The following is a 24,331-nucleotide window of genomic DNA, read 5'->3' as shown; positions in this document are numbered from 1 at the left end:
TACAAAGTAAGATCACCTTAAGAAAAATATCTAAAAGGATATGGATTAATTTAAAACAAAATATAAAAGGTTGAAGAACAAATGTGTAATCAACAAAAAATTAAATTATCACCTAAGCAAGTCAGTGTTTAAGTATTGCTAATTGTACATTGATTTTTGTGGAGATATGTGGCTTTACCGCTGAGTATGCCTTACAAATTTGCACATTATACCTATTTCATGAAATGCCATATACACCTCAAGTTTCAACTTTCAAGTAACATCAATCACATCAATTTTGGATTGTGTATGTTTCTTTTTCTTCATGGATCACTCTCCACATCAAAAGCAAATGGAGATTGTGTCTATACACAGAGAATCATTATGAGATATCAAGGTATTTGATGATGTCTGTAGGTGCATATGTTTGTAGCAAACATAGTAGCCTTATGATTTAGACCCTGACTAGTTCTCCAGATGTGACTGTTGTAGGAATCTGCACAATTGAGGATGATAACCGCCTAGAAATCATGAGCATGGTTGGTCTAGATTGTGGACTAGCATGTAAGCAAGCAGTTGCAATAGTTACAATCTTTATCAATTCATCCCGAACCTCACCCGTGGGAGGTTGAAGGCGTTGGTCCAATACATCCTTCAAAAATATGTTAGCCGATGGGGACAATGCAGAATAGATGAAATCACCAGGATGATTTCCTTTGATCACTTCAAGTGCTAAAACTCCAAAACTATAGACGTCACATTTCTCGGTCACTTGCATTGTGTAAGCAAGCTCTGCCAAAATTTGGGAGAGTTGAGAGTCATCATTATTGATTTATTGATGCTTTCTTTACTCAATGTAAAATTGACAAAAGTGTAAAATAATTTTTACCTGGTGCAACATATCCATATGTGCCTGCAAAGCTTGTCCAATTTGATGAGTCTTGCTTTAGTAGTTTAGCAGTGCCAAAATCAGAGACATGAGCTTCATAATCAAAATCCAGCAAAACATTATTGCTTGATATGTCTCTATGAACAATTGGCGGTGAGCAATCATGATGCATGTATGCCAAGGCATGTGAAACCCCTTTAACAATATTCACCCTTCTACTCCAATCCAATTCTTTAGCTTCTTCTTCTTTGCTTAGGATTGTGGCCAAGCTGCCCTTCTCAAGGTATTCATACATCAACAACGAGTGTTGTGTGCTTGAACAAAAACCATATAGTTTCACAATGTTTCGGTGCCGAATTTCTGTTAGTGCCACTATCTCATTATGAAACTCCTTCTGATCTGTCAAATCACCATCACACGATGAAGCGTGGATTTTCTTTACAGCTATAATATCACCTGAAGGCAATTGTGCTTTATAAACGCTTCCATATCCACCACTCCCAAGGCAATATATGGCATCAAAATTCTCAGTGGCTGCTAAAATTTCTTTATACATTTCTTTCCCATCAAAGGTTGATATGGGATACAAGTTTTCATTTTGTATTTTTCGTGGCTGTCTCCCTTTTCTTATGAAACTTGTCAGTCCCATAAATGCAAATAGTAGTACAAATACTCCCAAGAGGGGAAATATGATCATGAACACGAGATCATGGATTCTCTGTTTTTTGTCTGTGGTGATCAGTTGACATGGTTGTAGTCCTTTCACCTCTCCACACAATCCCTTGTTCCCCTTCAATGCTTCAATTGGAGCATCTTGAAATGCTTTGATGTTAGGAATCTGACCCTGGAATTGATTGTATGCTATGTTGACATCCAACAAGCCGTACAGTTTCTCAAAAGTTGTTAAAGTACCAGAGAAATTGTTATGGGATATATTCATGTTCTGCAAGCTTTGCAAGTTCATAAACTCCATTGGTATCTCTCCTGTGAGATGGTTATGACTCAAATCTAGCACGGACAACTGAACTAACTTTCCCACCTGAATTGGAACTCCTTGGCTAAACTCATTGTAGCTCAAATTCATATAAAATAGGCTTGAGAAGCTACCTACACTTCCTGGAATGGACTTGCTCAATTTGTTATTGGACAAGTCAACATAATCAAGGTTTGTCAAGGATCCAACCTCTGAAGGTATACCACCTGAAAGTTGATTGTTGCTCAATATAAGCTTCAGCAAAGAAGTCAACCTTCCCAATTCCTTAGGAATCTCCCCAACTAAATGATTTGAAGAAAGATCAAGAACACTTAGTTTAGTTATGTTTCCTATCTCAGATGGTATGGTACCACTAATATTATTTCCCCCGAGTTCTAGATCTGTTAGTATTGAGCTCCTTCCCCAGTTAGGTGAAAGTTCACCATAAAGTTTATTGTTGGCAATGTTTATGTAATACAAGTTTGGATAGATGCCAAAAACTTCAGATATATTTCCAGTCAGTTGATTTCCATCTAGACGAACTCTATATAAAGTAGTGCAGTTTCTCAAGCTTTTGGGAATTGGACCTGTTAGATTATTACCATTTGCTGTAAAGTTTCGAAGCAATCCATTTTGGCAAATATTTTGAGGCAAATAACCTGTCAATTTGTTTCGGGCCACTCGAAATACAGTCAACTTCATGAGATTTTCCACCTCTTGAGGAATGGAACCAGAGATTAGGTTGTCACGAACATAAAAAATTTCTAATTGGCTCAAATTACCAATTGAACTTGGAAAAGAACCATTGAGTTGATTTACACTCAATTGAAGAAAAACAAGAGACTTCAAGTGTCCAATCTCTTGTGGAATGGCACCCGAAAGACTATTCTGGGAGAGATCAATATAGGTAAGATTTCCTAGTTCACATAATGATGTCGGGATAGAACCAACAAGATTGTTTTTTTGAAGGCTCAGACATTTCAGTGATTTCAAATTCCCTATTTCCGTAGGGAGGTGACCAGCTAAACTATTGTTATTTATGTAAAGTTCAACCAGGTTGGTGAGATTTCCAAGTTCTAAAGGAATGGAACCAGATAGTAAATTTTGATCGAGACATAAGTAACCAAGATTGCTTAAATTACCCAAAGAAGGAGGTATGGGACCATCTAGATAATTGCTTTGCAAATCAAGCACATTAATAGATCTTAGCTGACCTATTTCTTGAGGAATTGAGCCATCTAACTTATTCATACCCAAACGCAAGACCTTAAGGTTTGTTAGTAGGCCAATTTCTGGTGGGATTTTCCCAGAGAACTGATTCATGGACAGGTTCAAATAGATGAGATTGGAGAGGTTACTAATCTGAGGTGGAATGGTACCAAAGAGTGAGTTCTTACTAAGATCAACATATTCAAGATTAATAAATGAGGAAAATGAAAACTCATGCAGTGAACCCTTCAAGCTTGAATGAGTAAGATTTATTTGGATGACACTTCCAACAGGGTTGCAAGAAATACCAAACCAAGTACATGGTCTAGTGCTTGAATTAAGATTGGTAGAAGAATTGGTGGCATTATTAGGAAGCAAAGTCCATGAAGATAGCTGAGACTGATCTTCATTTTGGAGGCTGGCTTTCCATGTGACAAGAGCATCAGCTTCTTCATTGGACTTAGATGCGGAAGCAACAATTGATGATGAAACAAATAGAACAATTAAAACAAAGGAAATGTGAGAGCATACCTTCTCAAAGGTTGATGATGATCCTATTCCCATAGTTTTGTGTTGGTGTAATTACTATAATGAATAATGATGATAGAGAGCTTCATTTGAGGTAGATAGTATTTCTCATTCTTCCTTTCATATTCAAAAAAGAATAAAGATTCTAGCTTGAGAAACTTCATTGTCCATTCCCATCTGGCCATCTTCCTGATTTTTATAAATTAAAGTAGTAATTGATTGACGAAGTGGCTTTGAGATTACCAACCTCTCCACCATCTTCGCCATCACTCTAGTAAGGCGATGACTTTTGACATTTTGTATTGTTTTGACTCGTTGTTCAAAGACTTGACATTTTAAGGTAGGAACCTAACAGGCACAGCCGAGGAAAACTTCATCCGGGAGTGATCAAGAGAGAATTTTCACTCTAGGTGTTCATATTTCAAGCGCAAGAATCCCAAGGGATTTGAATTCTTGAAGTTGAAAATACTAATACTTACCCTTTAAGCGTGTTTGGATAGCAGGATATATTGAGTTGTGGATTTGGATTTAAGTGATTAAAATCCAAATTTCTTATTTGGATAGTTTTAAAAGATCAAAGATTTGGATTTGACAAAATCCACCAATGATTTTAAACCTATAAAAACCTTAAATTTGAAATGATATCTAAAATCAGTACATTTAAAATTCAAATTCAAGTTTTCAAATGCAATCTTAAATTAGAAAGCTCATGGTGTCATACTATATATTTCAATTTGAAAAAGATACTTAGAAATTTAACAAAGTTTGGTGCGGGAGATTTTGCCAACTTTACTTAGTGCAGAGTGCAGGCAAGTATTCTTTTATTTTTCTCCCCTTTGTTGAATTAAAAATATATATATGTTCACATCGAAGCCTACAAATTAGAACAAAGAAAATTAGACAGCATGCTGTATTCAAGTCAAACTATTCAGCCTGGTTCAGTTTAGGTAGACATCATTACACATATGAATATGATTCAAAATGAGAAATTTCTTCGTTCTCAGCTTCTCCATTATTCAGTCGTTGACACATAAGAATCAAATCGAGAAATTTTATTCATTATCTTCTTCTCCGTGAATTTTTTTTTTTTTTTTTTTTGACTTGTTTCATAGAGTTGTCACTTGTCATATACTAGTATTTTAATTTGGAAGCGATTACTAGAAATTGAATATCAATAATGTTTCACTTCAAAGTCTCTACCACTCAATTATTCTTTTATTTTCTATTCTTTCTACACTCTGTCTCTTTCTGTTAAACATGTACTTTCTTTAAAAACGTGATGCTCACATAGAGTTGTCATATATTTTAATTTGGAAAACGATTACTGGAAATTGAATATCAAGAATGTTTCACATCAAATTCTCTACCACTCAGTTATTCTTTTATTTTTTATTCTTTCTACTCTTTTCCTGTTAAACATGTAATTTTATTTTATTTTTTAATTTTTTTTAAACTTGATGCTCACATACGTGTCACTTGTTAGAACTTTTAATATTGCACCTGAGATTTCCCTAGGAAGGAAAAAAAAATTTTGAAATTGAGATAATTTCATGCAAAGTCGTATAATATGGACACTTCAGGACAAAATGGACTTCTGCCCTTTCCACCCGAATTATATAGCCTTATGCCCTCATTTCCAAACTAATTAGGGAAATGCCCCTCTTTTGTAACTCGATTTTCTCAAAATCAAATTTTTTAAAAAAAAAAAAATTCTGGAGCCCTATAATGATGTTTTTAAGGACCTATAGTGACGTTTTAAGGATCTATAGTAACGTTTTGTAACTCAATTTCATGGAGCTCGAGTTACAAAACGCCGCTATAGGTCCTTAAAAACATCGCTATAGGTCCTTAAAAACGTCACTATATGGCTTAACTCAATTTTGAGAAAGTCGAGTTTCAAAAGAGGGGTATTTCCCTAATTAGTTTGGAAAGGGGGGCATAAGGCTATATAATTTGGGTGAAAAAGGCATAAGGCAATTTTGTCCGAACACTTCAACTACCAATTTAAGTCAATGAATAAATTAGTGGATAACCTATACAATACACAAGAAAGTTCAACATAATTTAATTTTTTTCAACATAGTTCAACATTTCTGCCCTTTTCACCCGAATTATATAGCCTTATGCCCTCCTTTCCAAACTAATTAGGGAAATGCCCCTCTTTTGTAACTCGATTTTCTCAAAATCAAATTTAAAAAAAAAAAAAAAAAATTCTGGAGCCCTATAATGATGTTTTTAAGGACCTATAGTGACGTTTTAAGGATCTATAGTGACGTTTTGTAACTCAATTTCATGGAGCTCGAGTTACAAAACGCCGCTATAGGTCCTTAAAAACATCGCTATAGGTCCTTAAAAACGTCACTATATGGCTTAACTCAATTTTGAGAAAGTCGAGTTTCAAAAGAGGGGTATTTCCCTAATTAGTTTGGAAAGGGGGGCATAAGGCTATATAATTTGGGTGAAAAAGGCATAAGGCAATTTTGTCCGAACACTTCAACTACCAATTTAAGTCAATGAATAAATTAGTGGATAACCTATACAATACACAAGAAAGTTCAACATAATTTAATTTTTTTTTTTTTTTTTTTTTTGTGTCTAAATATGATTATTAATATTTTTTAAAAGAAACAAACACACACAAAAGAAAATATTTTTAAGCTTAAGTAGAAAATTTAACCTACTAGTACACAAAATAAAACCAAGAAATAGACGTTGAACCAATTGATTTAGGGACTAAGGTGTATCTAATTTCCAAAAAATATATATTTATGAGTTGAGACTGATTTTTTTTTTTGGTTGTTTTCAACGTAGAATGTCATATTCTCTTTTTCTTGATCCCTTTCTTATTCTCTTTTAAATTCTCATACTTGACCAAGCCCAATTGTCAATACGGGGGCCACTAATTTTGATCATCCTAGAATGTCAAATAATTTATTTATCCCTCTAAGTGTGTGTGAGTGCTTTTCTTTGTTTGTTTACACTACTTGTACCTGTGAGGTTGTGATTGTGTATAGGGAGTGAATAATGAATATAGTATATGGACTTGTCACTGATTATTGAGATTTTTAAGATGTGATTGATCATCAATGCGTAATTGATTTAAAATAAGGCCAAAGATCTAAGAGTTATAAGATTCTTTAACTTAGCTAGGTCAAATTGTATCTTGAACCCAAAACATAGATCTAAGAATTCAATTATATGTGGGGAAAGCATCCTATGACATTTGTCAATGATGATACTGAAATTTGCTTATCCCTTCTAATGTTATGCAATGCAAGTTAAATAAAACACTTGACACTATTTTAGGGGGCCACATGTCCCATAATATCGTACATGCATCAAGATTGTTGCATGAGGGACAATATCAATGGTGTTAGGACATATATGATTCAATGTTAGGAACATATGTCAATATTTATGTAATTGGCTAATCCTTTGACAAAACACATTTTACTTGTAATTGGGTAGATCTAGGATGTGTTTAATACTTCAAGAAACATGTTGTTCAAGTCTAGTATTAAAGCCATAAAGATTGGACCAAGAAACAAGTGAAGAAAAATTGTTCACTAAAGCTGGACAGATAGCTCGACAGCTGCTCGATAGATAGCTATCTATCGAGGTTTAATGAGGCTCGACAGATACTATCTATCGAGGTATCTATCGAGAATTACGGAATTTAGTTTTTCAAATATGATTTTCGGCCCATGCTTATGTATTTGTGTAGGGTTTCTTTTCTCACAACCCTAGACATATTTAAAGCTTATTTTAGAGGCCGTCACATAAGATAATATAAGGAGAACACATGCAAAAAGTGACCGAGTGCCTTATTCTCTCTGAAAGAAACTACTGCGTCTTTTGTGCTTTAGGGTTTTGTAACCAAGTGCTTCTTGATCATCGTTGATGAAGTAAAGAATTTTGCAGCTAACAATCTTCTTCAAGATGGTGTGTTAGTCACGTACTAGAAGTCGTGCATCTTTGATTAGTTACGTACTGGGATCCGTGCAAAAAGGGTGGCGTTCATATATTGAAGAGTTTAGAGGTTCTTAAGCAGTAGAAGGTTTCTGCTGTAAGTTCATCTACGGGAATTGTAGAGTCTAGGGACAAAGGTTTTGTACTAGATCTGAAACTTCTCTTTACTATAGTGAATTGCCTTTTGGGAAGGTTTCCCCCTAGGTTTTTTACTGTAAAACTAGTTTGTTTCATTAGTTTTCCTAAGTTATCATATCTTGTCTTATTTATTTTTCTGTTGCATGATTTTGACATGATATTGATGTTTGTTTGTTTTAACAAGTTTTATTCATAATAAATCTAATTAATAACTTGGGTTTAGAATTTGTTAATTCTATCAACCGGGGTCTAAATTTCCCAACAAATAGTTTCGATTTGATGAAATTAGGAAAATACATAAAGCAAATTTTGATTTTGAAAAAATGGGTTGGCAAAAAGTTAACGTTAGATGTATTCAAAATCATAGTGTAACTTAATGCAACCACACTTAATTAGGGGAGGATGGAAGTTGAGGTTTCAAACTCCACATTGCCTTTCAATTTTTTTTATTTTTAAATGTCACTCCCTTGAAATTGTCAAATCATGAATGGTTGGTTGGTTGGTTGTTGTGGTTTAGGACACACAATTTTTGAAGTAAAAAAAAAAAAAAAAATAGCTTGACCATTGTTTCACGACCTAACTTGATCAGATAGGGCAATCCAATCCTAGTGTAAAAACCATTTTATTTTTAGATTAAATTGCAAACTACACCCCTAAAGTTTTGTGGTGTTTAAATTTTACATCCTGAAGTTTTAGAATTTGTAGAGTACCCCCCTTAAGTTTTATTTTGTTTGCATCAGCAACCTCTTCATCCATATTTTCCGTTAAGTGCCACATAAGCTAGCCACATATGTTTAGTTTATCCAATAAAATGATGTCATGTCCTTTTTAATTATTTAATTTTTTTAGGCTACAAAAATTATTTTATTTTTTACTTTTAAGCCTCATATATTTAAAAGCCATTTAGTAATAAGCCTCATATATTTAAAAGCCATTTCTACTTCTACTAACTATGTAAAAAGAGTGAATGCTCTTAGGAACAGTGTTTTTGGTTTAGTCAAGTAGTGAGCCAATACGCACCGTTTAGTAGCAATTTCTTTATTATCCACTCTCCTATTTACTTTTGTACCATTATAGTACTGCTAGATTTGTAGAAAATTGGACTAATGGTTTCAACAATCAACATAACAGCTTGTCAAGAACTGTGTAGCTTGTAGCTCATGGGCATTCCTGATTTCACCCACAGAATTGAACTTTGATTTAAATCCCTTCTCTGCTGATTTGAAAAAAAAAAAAAAAAAAAAAAAAAAACCAACAGCAACAACAACAACACAGAAGAGCACTATATCTAATTTACAGTTTGGCCAAGGGTTTTGAGGCTCAATTATAGCTCCAAAGATCAAAATCAAGAACAATGAAAAAGATTGGCTTTACTGGTAATAAGCTTGTTGTTTAGATGTTCAAAATTCTGTTTATAAAGCAGAATATTAACACAATATAAGTTTGACAGTATATAGATGCCACGATATTGACACAATATAGTGATGGTAGCAAAATTTTATTAATGCTACATAGTGATGATGAAGCACAAATTTTTATTAACCCCTTGTTGGCCTGATCTCGATCCCTTCAACAATAAGGCCAGACTTCACTGAAAGACATTTTACCTCCTTAAGTCCAAACTGCAGTTCATCAGCTTCTCCTCCCTCATTGAAAAACTGACCCAACTCAATCTCTAACCATCCATCATTTCTCTGCTTGGGGCGTGAAGTGTGCTGCTGCTGCGGCAGTACAACCTGGTCTTGCTGTCCTGGCTCCACGGCAGGCAGGCCCAAACCAACAGTCTGTTCATAAACTTCACCTCCTCCAGTTGTTCCAATTGAAGCCGTTGGAAGACGGTGTTTAAATCCATGGGCTCTGCTCCTCAACTTGTACACAAGGTAAGCAGCATAGTTTGTTTTTGGAGACAGCATGGAAGTACTCATCTTGCCATTGATGTCAAACCAACACACAAAACTAAGTTTAGCTATCTCTGAGAACCTGTTTGGTTTTTACAATGTACAGAATTAAAAACTAAATGAAAAGCATAAAATTAAAAAAAGGAGTACTAAAATAGAGCAGGAACAAATCTGGAATTATGAAGAGACCTGGATTCAGGTAGAGAAACCCATCTCCAGTACCGAGAATCGTCACCCCATGCAATAGTTAGCTCCCTTGCAGAAAGAAGGTAACATTTCTTACCACTCAATTTGTCCAAGAAAAAGCTCTGCTAGAAAGAAAGAAAGAAAGAAAGAAAGATGAGCAGAGATATGGTTATATTCGCTGATTGTGGTACAACTTAATATTCATGCGTGATCAGTGATATATCACATAACAAATTTAATCCATACAGAATTTCGATAGTCTTGATCACATAACCAAAGCCTCACACAAAATTGGAGAAAAAGAAAATGTTTAAATAGTTATAGCATACAATAAGGACCAACATTCAAGAACTGACCCCTTATTTCTTACTACGCTTATTTTCATTCAACGAATTCAGAAACAGAGTTCAGAGTTCTAGAATTGGAAAACTGTCCCGTTTAAAATGTTTGAAACTGGAATTGAACCTACGTATATAACTTACTGAAGCAAAGCAAACATTTAAAAAGTTATTTAACTCGGGATAATTATGGGATTGTTTGCTTGGCTAATACTACCTTTTTAGCGTCATCGATTAGGATGGGGTTATCGGAGAGACTGAGGTAGAGCTGTTTCTTAGAAGAGAAACTCAAGGAATCCGATGATGATCGAGCAATGATGGCTTGATAATCGGACGGCAAGAAGCTCTCCCAGACAGCGTTGGATTCAGCAGCCGCACGGAATATAGAAGAAACCGCACAAGCTCTGCAGGCATCCTTAGGAGTGGTTAACGCTACTATGTCCGATATGCATCCCTCTGGTAACACTGAAATGTCCACAACGCAGGCGCAGGGAGGACCACTCCTTTCTCCCTCTTTTTCTTTTTCCATCATTTTCTTTTCTCCTCTGTTTCTCTGTCTCGCTCTTTCTCACATACAATCCACATTTTTTTTTGGCTTTAATTGCTTATTGCTTAATGGTTAAGTTTTTGTTCTCTCAATGGTCATAGGTAGGTTTTTTTTTTTTTTTGTGAAACAGGTAGGTTTGATTTTAAATGTTCTAGGGCCCTTTGAATTTATTAAGGAATGTTCTAAAATTTATTTCAAGTGTAATATTATATCCACAAATTATTTTCCAAATTTTTATTGTGATCAACTGTGATTAGCTTTCATTTGGGTTTACCACAAACATTACTTTTGTAATTACCAATAACCATTTATTATATCAACCGTTTGTAAATAATAGAAAAATTATTATTATTATTATTACAAATTTTATATCTCTAGCATTTTTCTTATTTCAATATATAGATGTTCATGGGTAGGGTTTGGTCATATTGCCCACCAATTTGTCACTTGACTCAACTAGTCCAACTCTATTAAGTCTTATAAACCCAAACATGTTATTGATTGGTGGGATACAAGTTGTCGACCAGCAAGCCTTCATATTTCAATGGTAAAATGAGTCCACATTGCCGTCCTCCTCATCGATGGTGGCACGTCTCCAAGATATCTAGATTCGATGAAGATCTCAACAATTTGGTGAAGATATCGTCAAATTTAGTGAGATCTTTGTTGGATTTAGCAAGATTTGAATTGTGAAAAATGGTGTCAAGATACAAGGATGAACAACGAAAAGAAATGGTGGGTTGGTTGGAATCCTTTTATTTATTTAGAATCAAAATGGAGTTGTTTTATTGAAATAAAGCTAAGAAGCATCACAAATTACAAGAAGTAAAACCTCATGAGGGTAAGCAACAATATTTCCACTTCGCTTGACATGATGAACAAATGTTACCTTTCTAGAAAGGGAAAACCAGCACTCAAATGTTAGTCGATTTGAACACTCTATACCCACCATTTACTACCACATTGTGGCTCTCAATTTAGATTATTCTGAAACATGTGATTTTGTTAGATCCGAGCCTAATTTTTTTTGATAATTTGATAGCTAATGATGGAGGGATTTAAATCCTGGATGTCTCTCTTGAAAGTACCTTGAGATGTTAGTTAGTTAGTTTAGCTATAAGTCTTTTGGTGAACCCAAGTTGGACAACCCTACATTTAATAAATGATTTTTTTTTTTTTTTTCAAAAGAAGGTCTTGAGAGCTTTTAATACGCTCAAAGCATCTATAATTTATTTTGGTAATTTTATATATGATTTATTTGGTTTTTATCCAACTCATTCCAATTGTGTTTTCAAAACTTTTCTAATTTATTTGGTTTTTATCTAGTTCATTCCAATTGTGTTTTCAATTTATTTCTAACTCAACTGAACATGTGAATTTAAAAAGTTTAATAATAAAAAATATACATTATTAATATATTTGATTGAAATATATTTTATTATCAATTTAATAATTCATTAAGAAAAGAATATTTTCCTTTAATTTATTTTATTTATTTATGTAAAATTTTAAAATTCTAACTCTTTTTAGATATAAGTGTACTTTCAAAAAAAAAAAAAAAAAAACTGTGCTTAGTTTGTCTATTTTTTTAATATTTAATTTCAAATATTCATTTGATTTTAGTACCTTAAAAAAAGTAAAGCTAGTCATACAATAAAGTTTATTCCAATTTTTTTTTTCATTCTCTTTTAGGAGCCATTTATTTTTTTAGCAAATGTTAGGAACTATTTAAGTCCTACATAAATTAAAATAAAATAAAATAACAAAAAGAAAAAGAAATTATTTAAATATTATAGTACACGTGGGATAGTACAATATTTGGCAGGTATCTATCTATCTATAATCTATAATCAATCAATCAATCAATATATATATATATATATATATATATATAATCTATATATAAAATAATAGGTGAAGCAGAGAGAGTGTGAAATTGAATTCCAAATTAGAACTCTAATTTTGTGCCATGTGTCTAGAATCTGAAATTGAAGTTGAATTTTGCATCATGTGGCTAAATGTATGTGGGTTCATTCTCATTAAAACCACTTCTATGTATGGGGTCAAGTGAGTTACTGTGCTAATTAAGTTTTTTCTTGATTTTGTAGTCAAACGTGAAAACCAAAGAGATTAATATCGGTGATAAGAACTTGGTTTGGGCACATTGCATAATTTCCTAAAAAATAGCAAAGCTAGAGTTTGCATCTTTGTTATAAATTGCTTACAAAGTTTGCATCTTTACATTTGCATTGAGTTTCAGATTAAAGTGTTTTCTTCTTGGTTCTGACACTGAGTTTTGTTTACTATTCACTTACAAAGTTTGCATCTTTACATTTGTTATAAATTGCTAATATGTGATTAGATGCACATTATACCTAAAATTCACTATCCTTATATTTGGATTTTTGTTCAGGTTTGGCACCTATAACAATGAATAAAGCACTGCTGTGGACCGATGGATGATACTTTTTGCAGGCTGCAAAGGAACTTAGTGATCAATGGAATCTCATGCGAATTGGAGAGGACCTGGTTGTAGATGTTTGGATGGCAGATGTGAGTCACTATGTTTTTAAAATGTTCAGTGAAGATAAAGGTTATGAACAATGTAAATTTTCCGGAGAGAGATTTATTATTCTATATTTACGCAAGTTTGGTCGCCTTCTTGGAGTGGATCACTCCACCTTGTCTTTCTACTGGAATTTTTTTATTCAGATTGTTACAATTTAATTCGAAATTTTATTTGAATTTTTTTATTGTTGTTACTATCATATATTATCATTCCAATTGTTCAATTAGAATATGAAATTGGAGTCCAATTTTACTATTCACGTGTACAATCTAATTATTTTTAATTTTGCTGTCATGTGCAGAAGCCAATGAGATGAAATTAATAACACATTAAACACTCATGCTTTGGGAATCGGTAGTACCAATCTAAATCCATTGGACCTGCTTCGTGATAATACAACTATGAAGGATGTATAAAAACACGCACAAACCCCTCTCTTTATAAAAAGAGATTGGAGAGAATTTCTTTTATTAGCCATGGAACTTCAGAGGTTTTTTCTTCACACAAATGCCTATCATGTTACAAAATGACCCATCGTAAAACTACAAAATGAGTACAACTCTGAGGTTTTTTTTTTTTTTTTTTTTTTTTTTTTTTAATTTTAAATTTTTTAAGCTGCGAAAATTTCAATCACCAATAGAGATTGAAGATTCAAATGCGTGAATGGATCTTTTGGATAAACATTGTCACCAAGGTTCATCTTTCTGTGTAAAATATATATACTGCTAAGTTTTGTTAATGAAATTTTCTGGTTAATAATATGAATTTAGACTTAACTGGGCCTTTTAAACATGAATAAACTCATGATTAATAATATATCCATTCTCGTGCGATAGCACGGGGCTACATACTAGTATAATATAAAAGAAGAGATCTCATGTAAGAAAGTATGAGGTTCTGTTAAGTGGTGCATTTTATGCAAAAAGAATTAAAATAGTTTTAAGTGCCACATCAAAGATAAGAACAAATTAAATATTAACTTTTTGTTTCATTTGGTTCAATATTTTAAGACTTTTTTTAATTAAAAAGTAAATAGTCTTTGTATCTTATAGTTCAATGTTTCAAGACTCTTCATCTCTCACACATACAAACAAAACTCTTTGTATTTTAATTCACCATTTTTACCTCTTGCACTTCTACCCCTTTATATATACTTATCCATAACCCTTCATACCATTTCATGTCAAATACACACAAACCAAAAACGATGTCATTTACCTTTAATTTTTTGATGATACCTACCTATCTCTAATATTGTTATTTCATCTAATCCTAATCTTATGTTTTGACTACAACCAAGTAAGGGGAGCTTGCATTTTATATTGAGTGACAACGGTAATTACGATTTTGATATTAAGCTTAGACTTTGTGAATTTATGGGTTTTGTAAATGATGTGATTGACTGTGAGTGTTTGGAATGTGTATTTTGTTTTAGGATTAAGGAGAAAGAGAACACATTTTATATCAACTTTTATTCTATTATATTCCTCCAATTTTTTCTTTTTTTTTCATTCCTTCAATTGAATAATTATGATAGATATGCATGTGCAATTTATAATGGGTCATTCTATGGTACTCCCATAAAAAATAGGGGGTAGGGTACCCACCTAAATCTAAACCATGCATTCTAATGCTTTTAATCTTGACCATTTAAATAATTTAAGTGGGTTACCATTTACCGGTAGAATAAGTTAGGGTATAAGTTAAAAATAGAATAAAAAATCTTTCTTTCTCTCTTGTTCTTTCAACTCTGCTTCTCGTCCCTGATTTTCACCATGTCTACCCCCAAATCTCATGTAACCATTTTTCATCCATTTTCCTGAATTTTATCCTCTAGGTTTGTGCTTTTGAATGGTGGGTTTAACCATTTTTTTCTCTATTATTTATGTTGGGCCTATTTGAGAGATTTTCTTTAATATAGTAATTTTGGAGCACTAACATTGGGAAGGTTGTGAAATCTGAATTGAAATTTCCTATTCGACAGATTCGAATCGAAAATGAAGCTATTTTCTTCGATTTTCCCCCAATTGTAACCCATGTGAAATTTTCATCCTAAAATATCCTTTAGCAAATGTATAATGTGAAACTTATAGAGAAAATTGCCTACATAGTGTGCATTTGGAATGCACATTTCCGTGCATTCTTGCATTTTGTTGAAAAACAGTGGGTCTCGTGCACTGTTCAAGAAACCTGCAAGTACTTTTTTCAACCAAAAAAACTTTAAAACTGAATTTTACGACACTATTTACACATTTAAAAATTATTTTCCTACAACATTTTTAGTTTTCAGCAATAAGCGGTATCCAAACAAATCCATAGAAGAGCACTAATATGTAATATCTAATTTATAGTTTGCCCAAGGGTTTTGAGTCTTGATTTTAGCTCCAAAGATCAAAATCAAGAAAAATGAAAAAAGTTTGGTTGCCCTGGTAAAGCTTGTAGTTTAGATGTTCACAATTTGTCCATAAAGCAGAATACTAACACAATATTAGTTTGACAGTACATCAATAACGTAATATTGACACAATATAATGATGATAACACACAAAGTTTATTAATGCTACATAGTGATGATAAAGCACAAATTTTATAAACCCCTTGTTGGCCTGATCTCGATCCCTTCAACAATGAGGCCAGACTTCCCGTTTAGAACTTTTACCTCCTTAAGTCCAAACTGCAGTTCATCAACTTCTCCTCCCTCATTAAAAAACTGACCCAACTGAATCTCTAACCATCCATCATTTCTCTGTTTGGGACGTGAAGTGTGCTGCTGCTGCCGTAGTACAACCTGGTCTTCCTGGCCTGGCTCCACGATAGGCAGGTCCAAACTAACAGTCTGTTCATAAACTTCACCTGCTCCAGTAGTTCCAATTGAAGCCGTTGGAGGAGGGTCATCAAACCCATAGGCTTCCTCCGTCAACTTGTAGACAAGGTAAGCTGCATAGTTTGTTTTCGGAGATAGCATGGAAACACTCATCTTGCCATTGATGTCAAACCAACACACTATATGAAGTCTAGCTACCTCTGGGAACCTGGTTGTTACATGTACATAATTAACAAAAATGAAAAGCCTAAAATTAAAAAAGGAGTACTAAAATGGAGTAGGAACAGACATGGAATTATGTAGAGACCTGGATTCTGGTAGAGAAACCCATCTCCAATAGTAAGGATTGTCACCCCATGCAATGGTCAGCTCCCTTGCAGGAAGAAGGTAACATTTCTTACCACTCAATTTGTCCAAGAAAAAGCTCTGCTAGAAAGAAGCACATACATAGTTATATTCGGCATCGTGCTACTATCAATGAAATCTTTCATAATTTGATCTCAGAAATAGCAGGTCCTTTTTCTGTGTCTTTTGTTATTGATTCTGCTATTCTATTCGCTGATGGTGCTACAACTTAATTCATGCACGATCACATAACTAATTTAAACCAAACACAATTTCAAGAGTCCATAGTGAAACCAACCCACCAATCTTGCTCCTTGCTTCCATGTGGATCAGACTTACCAGGTTATTAATTTTCAAAAACTGTTGGCCATGTGAAGATTAACTATTGAGTTTCACGGAAGCTAGCATAGCATACAAAAAGTATGTGAACCAAAGCCTCACACAAAATTGGAGAAAAATATAGAAAGCTCAAAAGCTAACTTGATAGTTTGTAAACATTTTGTAATGAAATTTGTTGTAGTTTTAGCATTACCCTTATGATTTGATCAAGAACTAACCATATCACATGTTCAATGTTAGTGTGTGGTTGTTAGGGATCGTATTACAATTGTATTCTACTGAGAAGGAGGGAAATCAGTTAGCGACAGTTAGTGGCAGTTATTGACAGCTGTGAGTTGGTTGTGACAGTTGGCCAGTGGTTACTGTGTCAATCAGTTGTGGTCCGTTTGGATTGAGGGAGAGTAAAGTAGAGTAGACTTAGCTTAAAATTAGCTTATTTTTAACCAACTCTACTCTACTCTACTCCCTTCTACTCCCCCTCCTTCCCCCCTCCATCCAAACGGGCCATTAGAGTAGGGGATTAGAGAATTGCTGAGTGATGTATAAAGAGGGCATTACTGATTGAATGAAGATTTAAGCAATAAGAATGTTCTAAATTCAGTTCCAATTCTTTTCTTCTTCTTTTCTCTCTCTCTCTCTCTCTTGGAGGACCAGCTGACCTTGAATACAGCTAGATACATACATTTCTTGATTTCCACACTTAACAGTGGTTGTGATGGGTATAAGGTTAGAACTCTTGGTGTTGATATGTATAATTATACAAATTGTGTCTATTCCAAAGGAGTGCAAGCTTTTCTATAAGTATCACATGATTCACGAACACATTAATGCACAAGATGGACGATTGTGATCTCTGCCATCCACAATTAGGACCAGCATTCAAGAACTGACCCCTTATTTCTTACTATGCTTATTTCCATTCAACAAATTCCAGAAACAGAATTAAGAGTTCTAAGAAGAGGAAAATTGTCCCTTCAAAATTTTTGAAATTTGAATTGACTTGTATATAACTTACTGAAGCAAATAAAATAGTTATAGCAAATCAAAAAACGATCAGTTATTAACTTAGTATTATTTATGGGATTGTTTGCTAATACCTTTTTATTGCCGTCGATTAAGATGGGATTATCGGAGAGACTGAGGTAGAGCTGTTTCTTAGAAGAGAAACTCAAGGAATCCGATGATGATGATGATCGAGCAATGATGGCTTGATAATCGGACGGCAAGAACCTCTCCCAGACAGCGTTGGACTCTGCAGCCGCACGGAATATAGAAGAAACCGCACAAGATCTGCAGGCATCCTTAGGAGTGGTCAACGCTACTATGTCCGATATGCATCCCTCTGGTAACACTGAAATGTCCACACCGCAGGCGCAGGGAGGACCATTCCTTTCTCCTCCTTTCCCTTTTTCCATCATTTTCTTTTCTACTCTGTCTCTCTCTCTCTGTCTGTGTCTCGCATACAAATACAATTTTTTTTTTTTTATTTTTTTTTTTTTTATTTATTTTTTTCCTGTGGCTTTAATTGCTTATTTCTTAATGGTTAAGTTTATGTTTTCTCTATGGTCATAGACAGGTTTGATTTTTTTTTTTTTTTTCCTCTTTTGAATCAGGTAGGTTTTATTTTAAATGTTGTAGGGCCCTTTGAATTTGTCAAGTTATGTTTTAAAATTTATTTCAAGAATAATGCTACCCCATAAATTATTTTACAAACTGCTACTGGATAGGTTTCATTTTAAATGTTATAGGGTCCTTTGAATTTGTTGAGGTATATTATAAAATTTTGGGATAATAACACTCCCCTCCACTCCCCTGAGGTTAGAGAAAATGACACTCCACCTCAAACTCAAAGAGAAAAAATATTTTTCCCTCGTTGACATTCAATTGACCAAACTTTGTTATAATATAAATAATATTGTGTACTATTTGTCCTTCCTCCTTATTGATGGTGGCACGTTGGAGAGATATTGACATATTTGGTAGAAATTTCACTAGATTCGATAGATCTCATTAGATCAACGAAGATCTCGTCAAATATAGTGAGATTTTTGACGGATTTGGTAAGATCTAAACTTTGAAAAAATGGTGGCAAGGCATACAAGGATGGATGACAACAAGAAATGGTGGGTTGGTCGGAGTCTTTTATTTATGTGAAATGTTAACCAATGTGTTTAGGAACTATTTTTAGAAACATTTTATTGAGAAAATGATAAAACGATAAATACTGTTGATAGCTTTTTATATTTCTAATGAAATGTTAACCAATGTGTTTAGGAACTATTTTTAGAAATATTTTATTGAGAAAATGATAAAACAATAAATACTGTTGATAGCATTTTATATTTCTAATGAAAATTGCCTCAAAACTTTCCTATTATAGTTTATTAACAATTGCCCTAAGGACATTTGTTAACATGGCCCATTCTTTATTTATTTATTTTATATAAAATCAACATGATGTTGTTTTATTGAAATAAAGCTAAGAAGCATCATGAATTATAAAAGGTAAAACCTCATGAGGAATGTCTTCAAGCTAGACCTAACGGTCCTCTACATCTTTGGCCTTTCCTGCCAAGGCATGTGCAACAATATTTCCACTTCGCTTAACATGACGACACAGTTTACCTTTCTAGAAGGGTGATGTCGCCCAATTTTTGTAACAAAAATTGTAGTGTAGATAAGGTTGTCGTTCCACCGAGAAAAGGAAAACAAGAACACGTCAAAAACACCAATAATATAAATATATATATATATATATATATATATATATATATATAATATGATTGAAACTTAGGAAAAAGAAATTTTGGTAAAATTCAATAATTAAAACCACTAGGGCGTTAGGGTTTGTCCACCAATACTATTAAACATTCACTATCAATCCAATTTAGTACACAATTGGGTAAGTAAACACATAAACGATCTAATTGGAAGATTTAGAATTTAATAATAGAACTCTCTTTTTTGTTGATTATATTCATCAACTGTTCTAACAATTTAGTCTAGAAAATAAAAAATTTGCTAAAAAAACTCAAGAACATCACATACCCTAGAGGCAATACTATGGCAAAAGTAATATCTAACAAAATTAGCTCGTTTTACTAGAGTGATTATAAAATCTTATTCTAACAATAAGAAGATTCAAGAATAGACTTATGAAAGAATTAGAAATTAAATATCAATCTAGCAAAACAATTATGAAAAGAGAACAATTGATTTCAATAATAAAAACATGAAAAACATGCTTGAATTGAATAGTGGACAACTTACAACATTGGGGATTCACCCATAACCCTAGCTTAGGTTCATAAGCTTCCATAGAAAATCAAAACTCTCAAAAATTGATGTAAAATAAGGTTTCCTAGCAGCCAAAAACGTGGCTGCCCTTGTATCCCTTTAATATTTATAACATTCAAAACCCTAAAACACGTGCTCCCCAAAAAGGAAAAAATAAAATGTCAATTTCTATTTTTCAACAGTGGGTCAACTTGGTTTTGGCCTTGAATATGTCAGATTCTGAAGTTTTGGTAAACTACAAAGTTTTAAATCTTCAATTCCTCTTTCCATGGAGAAATTATAAGGTCCATATGGAGGACAAGTGACGTGGTCTACCATTCCACTATAAAACTTCCACCTGTTTAAAATTGTTAGTTAGAAAAATTTTTTAAACAGAAATTAATTGCTGACTCAGCAATTTAAAATAAGTGAAAGTTTTTTAGTGGAATGGTGGACAAGTGATGTGGTCCACCAGAGAACTCTATAATTTCTCCTTTCCATAGCCTCATGAATCAAGTCAATTTGACATTAAAATAAAAAGATATGGCTAAAATACCAAAACTGGTCAGAATATTTCCATGACAGGATTTTTTTCATCTTTGGCTCAAACAAATTTCTCTCTTTCCTTTTATGTTTCCACACATCTTTGACTCACTAAATTCTTCAAAAACCACTTCTCAATTGATCTTTACCCTTAGATTCTCTTGACTTCATGTCTGCATGCTTAACTCATTAGTTTAAATCTCCTACAAGAGAAAAATAAACGTAATAAGTATATTTTAGAGAAAACTTACAAACTCTCAAATTTACAAGTAACTGTAGGAATAAACAAAAAAGAGATGTGATAATGCCACCAAAACTAAGAAAATATTGTACTTTTAAGCTATTATCAAAGGGCTCGAATTGACATTAATTGGTTTAAATGCTTTACACCCACCATTGATCGTCACATTATGGCTCTCAATTTTGATGACTACGGATAAGGCAATTTTGTTAGATTCGAACCTAAGTTTTTTTTGATAATTTGATAGCTAGGAGTGGAGAGATTTACCTAGATTTCTCTTTTGAAAATATTATGAGATGTTAATTAGTTTAGCTACAAGGCTCTTGGGAGCCTAAATTGCATAACCCTACATTATATGATTTTTTTTTCTTTCAAAATAAGATGTTGAGAGCATTTAATGTGCTCAAAGCATCTGTAATTTATTTTGGAATTCTATATATGATTTATTTGGATTTGTCTAACTCATTCTAATTGTGTTTTCAAAATTTTTTTTTAATTTTTTTTTCTAATACATGTAAGTATAAAATATTTGTATTAGTGTTTTTTTTTTTTTTTCCTTTTAATTTAGCTTACTTATTTGTACAATTTTTAACATACTAACTCTTTTTAGCTAGGTAAGTGCACTTAAAAAAAAAAAAAAAAAAAAATCAGCTTGTGCTTAGTTTTACCTACTTTATATAATATATATACATATATATATATTTAATTTCAAATATTCATTTGATTTTAGTACCTTTAAAAAAAAAAGAAAAAAGTAAAGCTAGTCATACCATAATTTTTTTTTTTTTTTTCATACAATAAAGTAAAGCTAGCCATAAAATAAAGTTTATTCCAAATTATTTTTTAAGTAAATGTTAGAAACAATTAGGAACTATTTAAGTCCCATAGAAAAAAAAAAAATTTAAATCTTATAGACTTACTAGCCTCATCACACGTGTTTTGCGCGAGCAGTGGAACTTTTTTTTTTTTTTTAGTGTCATAATTTCCTTTTTTTTTAAAAAAAAAATTTTGTATAAGTTTTTTTTTTTTTGAAAACATGGATTAGTAGGAGAGTGCCCTATTTGGTAGGCCTTTTAAGTGGAGTTGGAGATATATTTTTACTTGGTTGTTCTTAAGTTTTTTCCTTGTTAAACACAAGGTTTAGAGATATTTCTAAACCACATAAAAGTTCAGTCCAAAAGATGAATCTTTTTATAAATAGTATAGATAGTCCATGTGGGTTAGTATGATGTTTGGCATATATTGATAGAAAAATACAAATCCTTTGTCAAAATTTTCATCATCCACTTTATGCTTTTATTAATCCATATGATATACGGCAACGAATTAAGTCTATTTAACGTGTTGAAATGATTAAAAATAAAATAAAATTCAATGCATTTTCCCTTTTCTATTACATTGTACGTATGATATGTATCATGCTGCCTTTAGTCGCATAAAAACTTCATTTAAGGGAATCTTAGGGGTTATACTTTTAACCCTTAAAAAAGGCTTTTTTCTATGAAAAAAAATTATAGAATTTAAATCCCCATGGAAATATCTTTTGAAATGATTTTATGGAATCATTACCTCTCATATAAACCCAAACATACTGTTAATTGGTGGGATACAGATTTTCAATAGGCAAGCCTTCATATTTTCAATGGTCAGATTAGTCGAAGTTACTGTCCTCCTTATCATTGGTGGCACGTCGGAGAGATAATGACAGATTTGGTAGAAATTTCACTAGATTCAGTGGAGAGATCACATCAGATCGGTGAAAAAAATGGTGGCTATACATACAAGGATGAACGACAACAAGAAATGGTGGTTGGTTGGAGTCTTTCATTTATTTATTTATTTTTTATAGAATCAACTTGAAGTTGTTTTATTGAAATAAAGCTAAGAAGCATCATGAATTACAAAAGGTAAAACCTCAGGAGGAACATCTTCAAAGCCAGACCTAAAGGTCCTCTACATCTAGCCTTTCTTGCGAAGGCATGTGCAACAATATTTCTACTTCGCTTAACATGACGAACAAATTTTACCTTTCTAGAAGAAGAAAACCACCACTCGAACTGATATTAATTGGTTTGAATGCTCTACACCCACCATTGATCGTCACACTGTGGCTCTCAATTTTGATGACTCCAGATCAGGCAATTTTGTTTGATCTGAACCTAAGATTTTTTTGATAACTTGATAGTTACGGGTAGAGAGATTTAAATCCTGGATGTCTCTCTTGAAAGTATCATGAGATGTTAACCAGTTTAACTACAAGGCTCTTCACAAGTCTAAGTTGCATAACCCTACATTTAATACATAATTTTTTTTTTTTGAAAAGAAGGTGTTGAGAGCATTTAATGTGCTCAAGGCATCTGTAATTTATTTTGGTAATTCTATATATGATTTATTTGGTTTTTATTCAACTCATTCTAATTGTGTTTTCAAAACTTGTTTGATTTATTTGGTTTTTATCTTACTTATTCCAATTGTGTTTCCATTTTTTTTTAAATTTTATTTCTAATACATGTAAGTATAAAATGATTGTATTAATATTTTCTCCTTTAATTTAACTTATTTAATTATGTAAAATTTTTAAATACTAACTCTTTTTAGCTAGGTATAAGTGTACTTTAAAAAAAAAAAAAAATCAACTTGTGCTTAGTTTTCCCTACTTTATATATATATATATATATATATATATATATATATATATACGAAATGGGTTCAAGTTACACCTGGTGTAACTTCATAATAGTTACACTTTTTTTAAACCGTTGATTTCAAAAAGATCTAATGGTTAAAAATGCATCATTAAATGTTTATTACTTTTGACATCCATACCTAATTAATTGCATCTTTTCTCTCTCTCTCTCTCTCTCTCTATTTATTCCTTTCCAAATTCCACCTCATTAAACGGCCATGCCACTTCTTCTTTTTCCTTTCTTTTTTAAAAGAAACAATGATTAATTTTATTGCAAAAAAAAAAAAACTAAGGAATTGTGCTGTAAACAATCTTGAGAGACTTTGTTGCTGTTACCTCTATGTTTCTATAATCCTCTCCACTGAAATTATATTTCAGCAGTTCAATTTCCTTTCCCATAAATGATGTCGTATTTGCGTTTGAAAACAATGACCCCTCATTCATAGACGCTAATGGATTCATTAAAAAAAAAAAAACCAAATTTCAATTTGTATTCATAAACGCTAGTGGATTCATAAACTCAAAATCTCCTAGCAAAAGCAATTATTAATATTCAGTTGCAAAGCCAAAGAGGCAGTAAGTTTTAAATTTTCAAAAGAATAAAGAAGTTGGAAAGAAAGTATTATTCTTTTAAACTTTGAAGTTTGAAACAGTAAAAGTGTAAGGTTGAATTTATCAACCATCTTATTGGCTTCATTCCGTGTCAAATTTGCTTGTATTCCAGCATTTAGTAACCCTGTATCTAGGTGGGTTTTGTTGTAAGGGTAGTGAGTGAGATAAAGTGTTGATTGCTCAAGAGTGTACAAGAAAACAGAGACTCGCGGCTTAATCTCGCGGGTGACTCGTGGCTGCAA

The 24,331-nt window shown here is 32.7% G+C and overlaps 4 protein-coding genes across 4 annotated transcripts; all 4 read right to left on the bottom strand.

Moving 5' to 3' along the window:
• Window positions 1–143: 143 nt before the first annotated feature.
• On the bottom strand, window positions 144–2,412 carry LOC115959617 (MDIS1-interacting receptor like kinase 2-like). Its single transcript, XM_031078076.1, has 2 exons — window positions 869–2,412; window positions 144–771 (listed from the first exon to the last, which is right to left on the bottom strand). Exons 1-2 carry the CDS (start codon window positions 1,950–1,952, stop codon window positions 434–436), a joined length of 1,422 nt encoding a protein of 473 aa, XP_030933936.1. The 5' UTR covers window positions 1,953–2,412; the 3' UTR covers window positions 144–433.
• LOC115961536 (MDIS1-interacting receptor like kinase 2-like) lies at window positions 1,976–3,614 on the bottom strand. The gene is made up of 2 exons (XM_031080508.1): window positions 2,052–3,614; window positions 1,976–1,984 (listed from the first exon to the last, which is right to left on the bottom strand). Exons 1-2 carry the CDS (start codon window positions 3,612–3,614, stop codon window positions 1,976–1,978), a joined length of 1,572 nt encoding a protein of 523 aa, XP_030936368.1.
• A 5,498-nt stretch (window positions 3,615–9,112) lies between these two features.
• On the bottom strand, window positions 9,113–10,690 carry LOC115959620 (F-box protein PP2-B10-like). Its single transcript, XM_031078079.1, has 3 exons — window positions 10,325–10,690; window positions 9,773–9,891; window positions 9,113–9,665 (listed from the first exon to the last, which is right to left on the bottom strand). The coding sequence occupies exons 1-3, from the start codon at window positions 10,637–10,639 to the stop codon at window positions 9,224–9,226; spliced, it is 876 nt and encodes a 291-aa protein (XP_030933939.1). The 5' UTR covers window positions 10,640–10,690; the 3' UTR covers window positions 9,113–9,223.
• Window positions 10,691–15,620: 4,930 nt separating this feature from the next.
• On the bottom strand, window positions 15,621–18,183 carry LOC115959619 (F-box protein PP2-B10-like). Its single transcript, XM_031078078.1, has 3 exons — window positions 17,829–18,183; window positions 16,355–16,473; window positions 15,621–16,255 (listed from the first exon to the last, which is right to left on the bottom strand). The coding sequence occupies exons 1-3, from the start codon at window positions 18,147–18,149 to the stop codon at window positions 15,811–15,813; spliced, it is 885 nt and encodes a 294-aa protein (XP_030933938.1). The 5' UTR covers window positions 18,150–18,183; the 3' UTR covers window positions 15,621–15,810.
• Window positions 18,184–24,331: the final 6,148 nt, after the last annotated feature.

Source organism: Quercus lobata, chromosome 9 (assembly GCF_001633185.2).
Source record: "Quercus lobata isolate SW786 chromosome 9, ValleyOak3.0 Primary Assembly, whole genome shotgun sequence".
NCBI lineage: Eukaryota > Viridiplantae > Streptophyta > Magnoliopsida > Fagales > Fagaceae > Quercus > Quercus lobata.
The sequence above is the reverse complement of the archived record's forward strand: the minus strand, read 5'-3'. Positions and strand labels throughout refer to the sequence as shown.

What these genes read in the sequence shown, in the direction of transcription:
- LOC115961536 (XM_031080508.1), bottom strand. Translation starts at nt 3,614, where the DNA reads ATGGGAATAGGATCATCATCAACCTTTGAGAAGGTATGCTCTCACATT.
- LOC115959617 (XM_031078076.1), bottom strand. Translation starts at nt 1,952, where the DNA reads ATGAATTTGAGCTACAATGAGTTTAGCCAAGGAGTTCCAATTCAGGTG. An exon ending in ATATGGATATGTTGCACCAG is followed by an intron (nt 772 to 868) that starts GTAAAAATTATT and finishes AAATTTTGGCAG; the next exon opens with AGCTTGCTTACACAATGCAA.
- LOC115959620 (XM_031078079.1), bottom strand. Translation starts at nt 10,639, where the DNA reads ATGATGGAAAAAGAAAAAGAGGGAGAAAGGAGTGGTCCTCCCTGCGCC. An exon ending in TAATCGATGACGCTAAAAAG is followed by an intron (nt 9,892 to 10,324) that starts GTAGTATTAGCC and finishes TCTTTCTAGCAG; the next exon opens with AGCTTTTTCTTGGACAAATT. An exon ending in GTTTCTCTACCTGAATCCAG is followed by an intron (nt 9,666 to 9,772) that starts GTCTCTTCATAA and finishes AAAACCAAACAG; the next exon opens with GTTCTCAGAGATAGCTAAAC.
- LOC115959619 (XM_031078078.1), bottom strand. Translation starts at nt 18,149, where the DNA reads ATGATGGAAAAAGGGAAAGGAGGAGAAAGGAATGGTCCTCCCTGCGCC. An exon ending in TAATCGACGGCAATAAAAAG is followed by an intron (nt 16,474 to 17,828) that starts GTATTAGCAAAC and finishes TCTTTCTAGCAG; the next exon opens with AGCTTTTTCTTGGACAAATT. An exon ending in GTTTCTCTACCAGAATCCAG is followed by an intron (nt 16,256 to 16,354) that starts GTCTCTACATAA and finishes TGTAACAACCAG; the next exon opens with GTTCCCAGAGGTAGCTAGAC.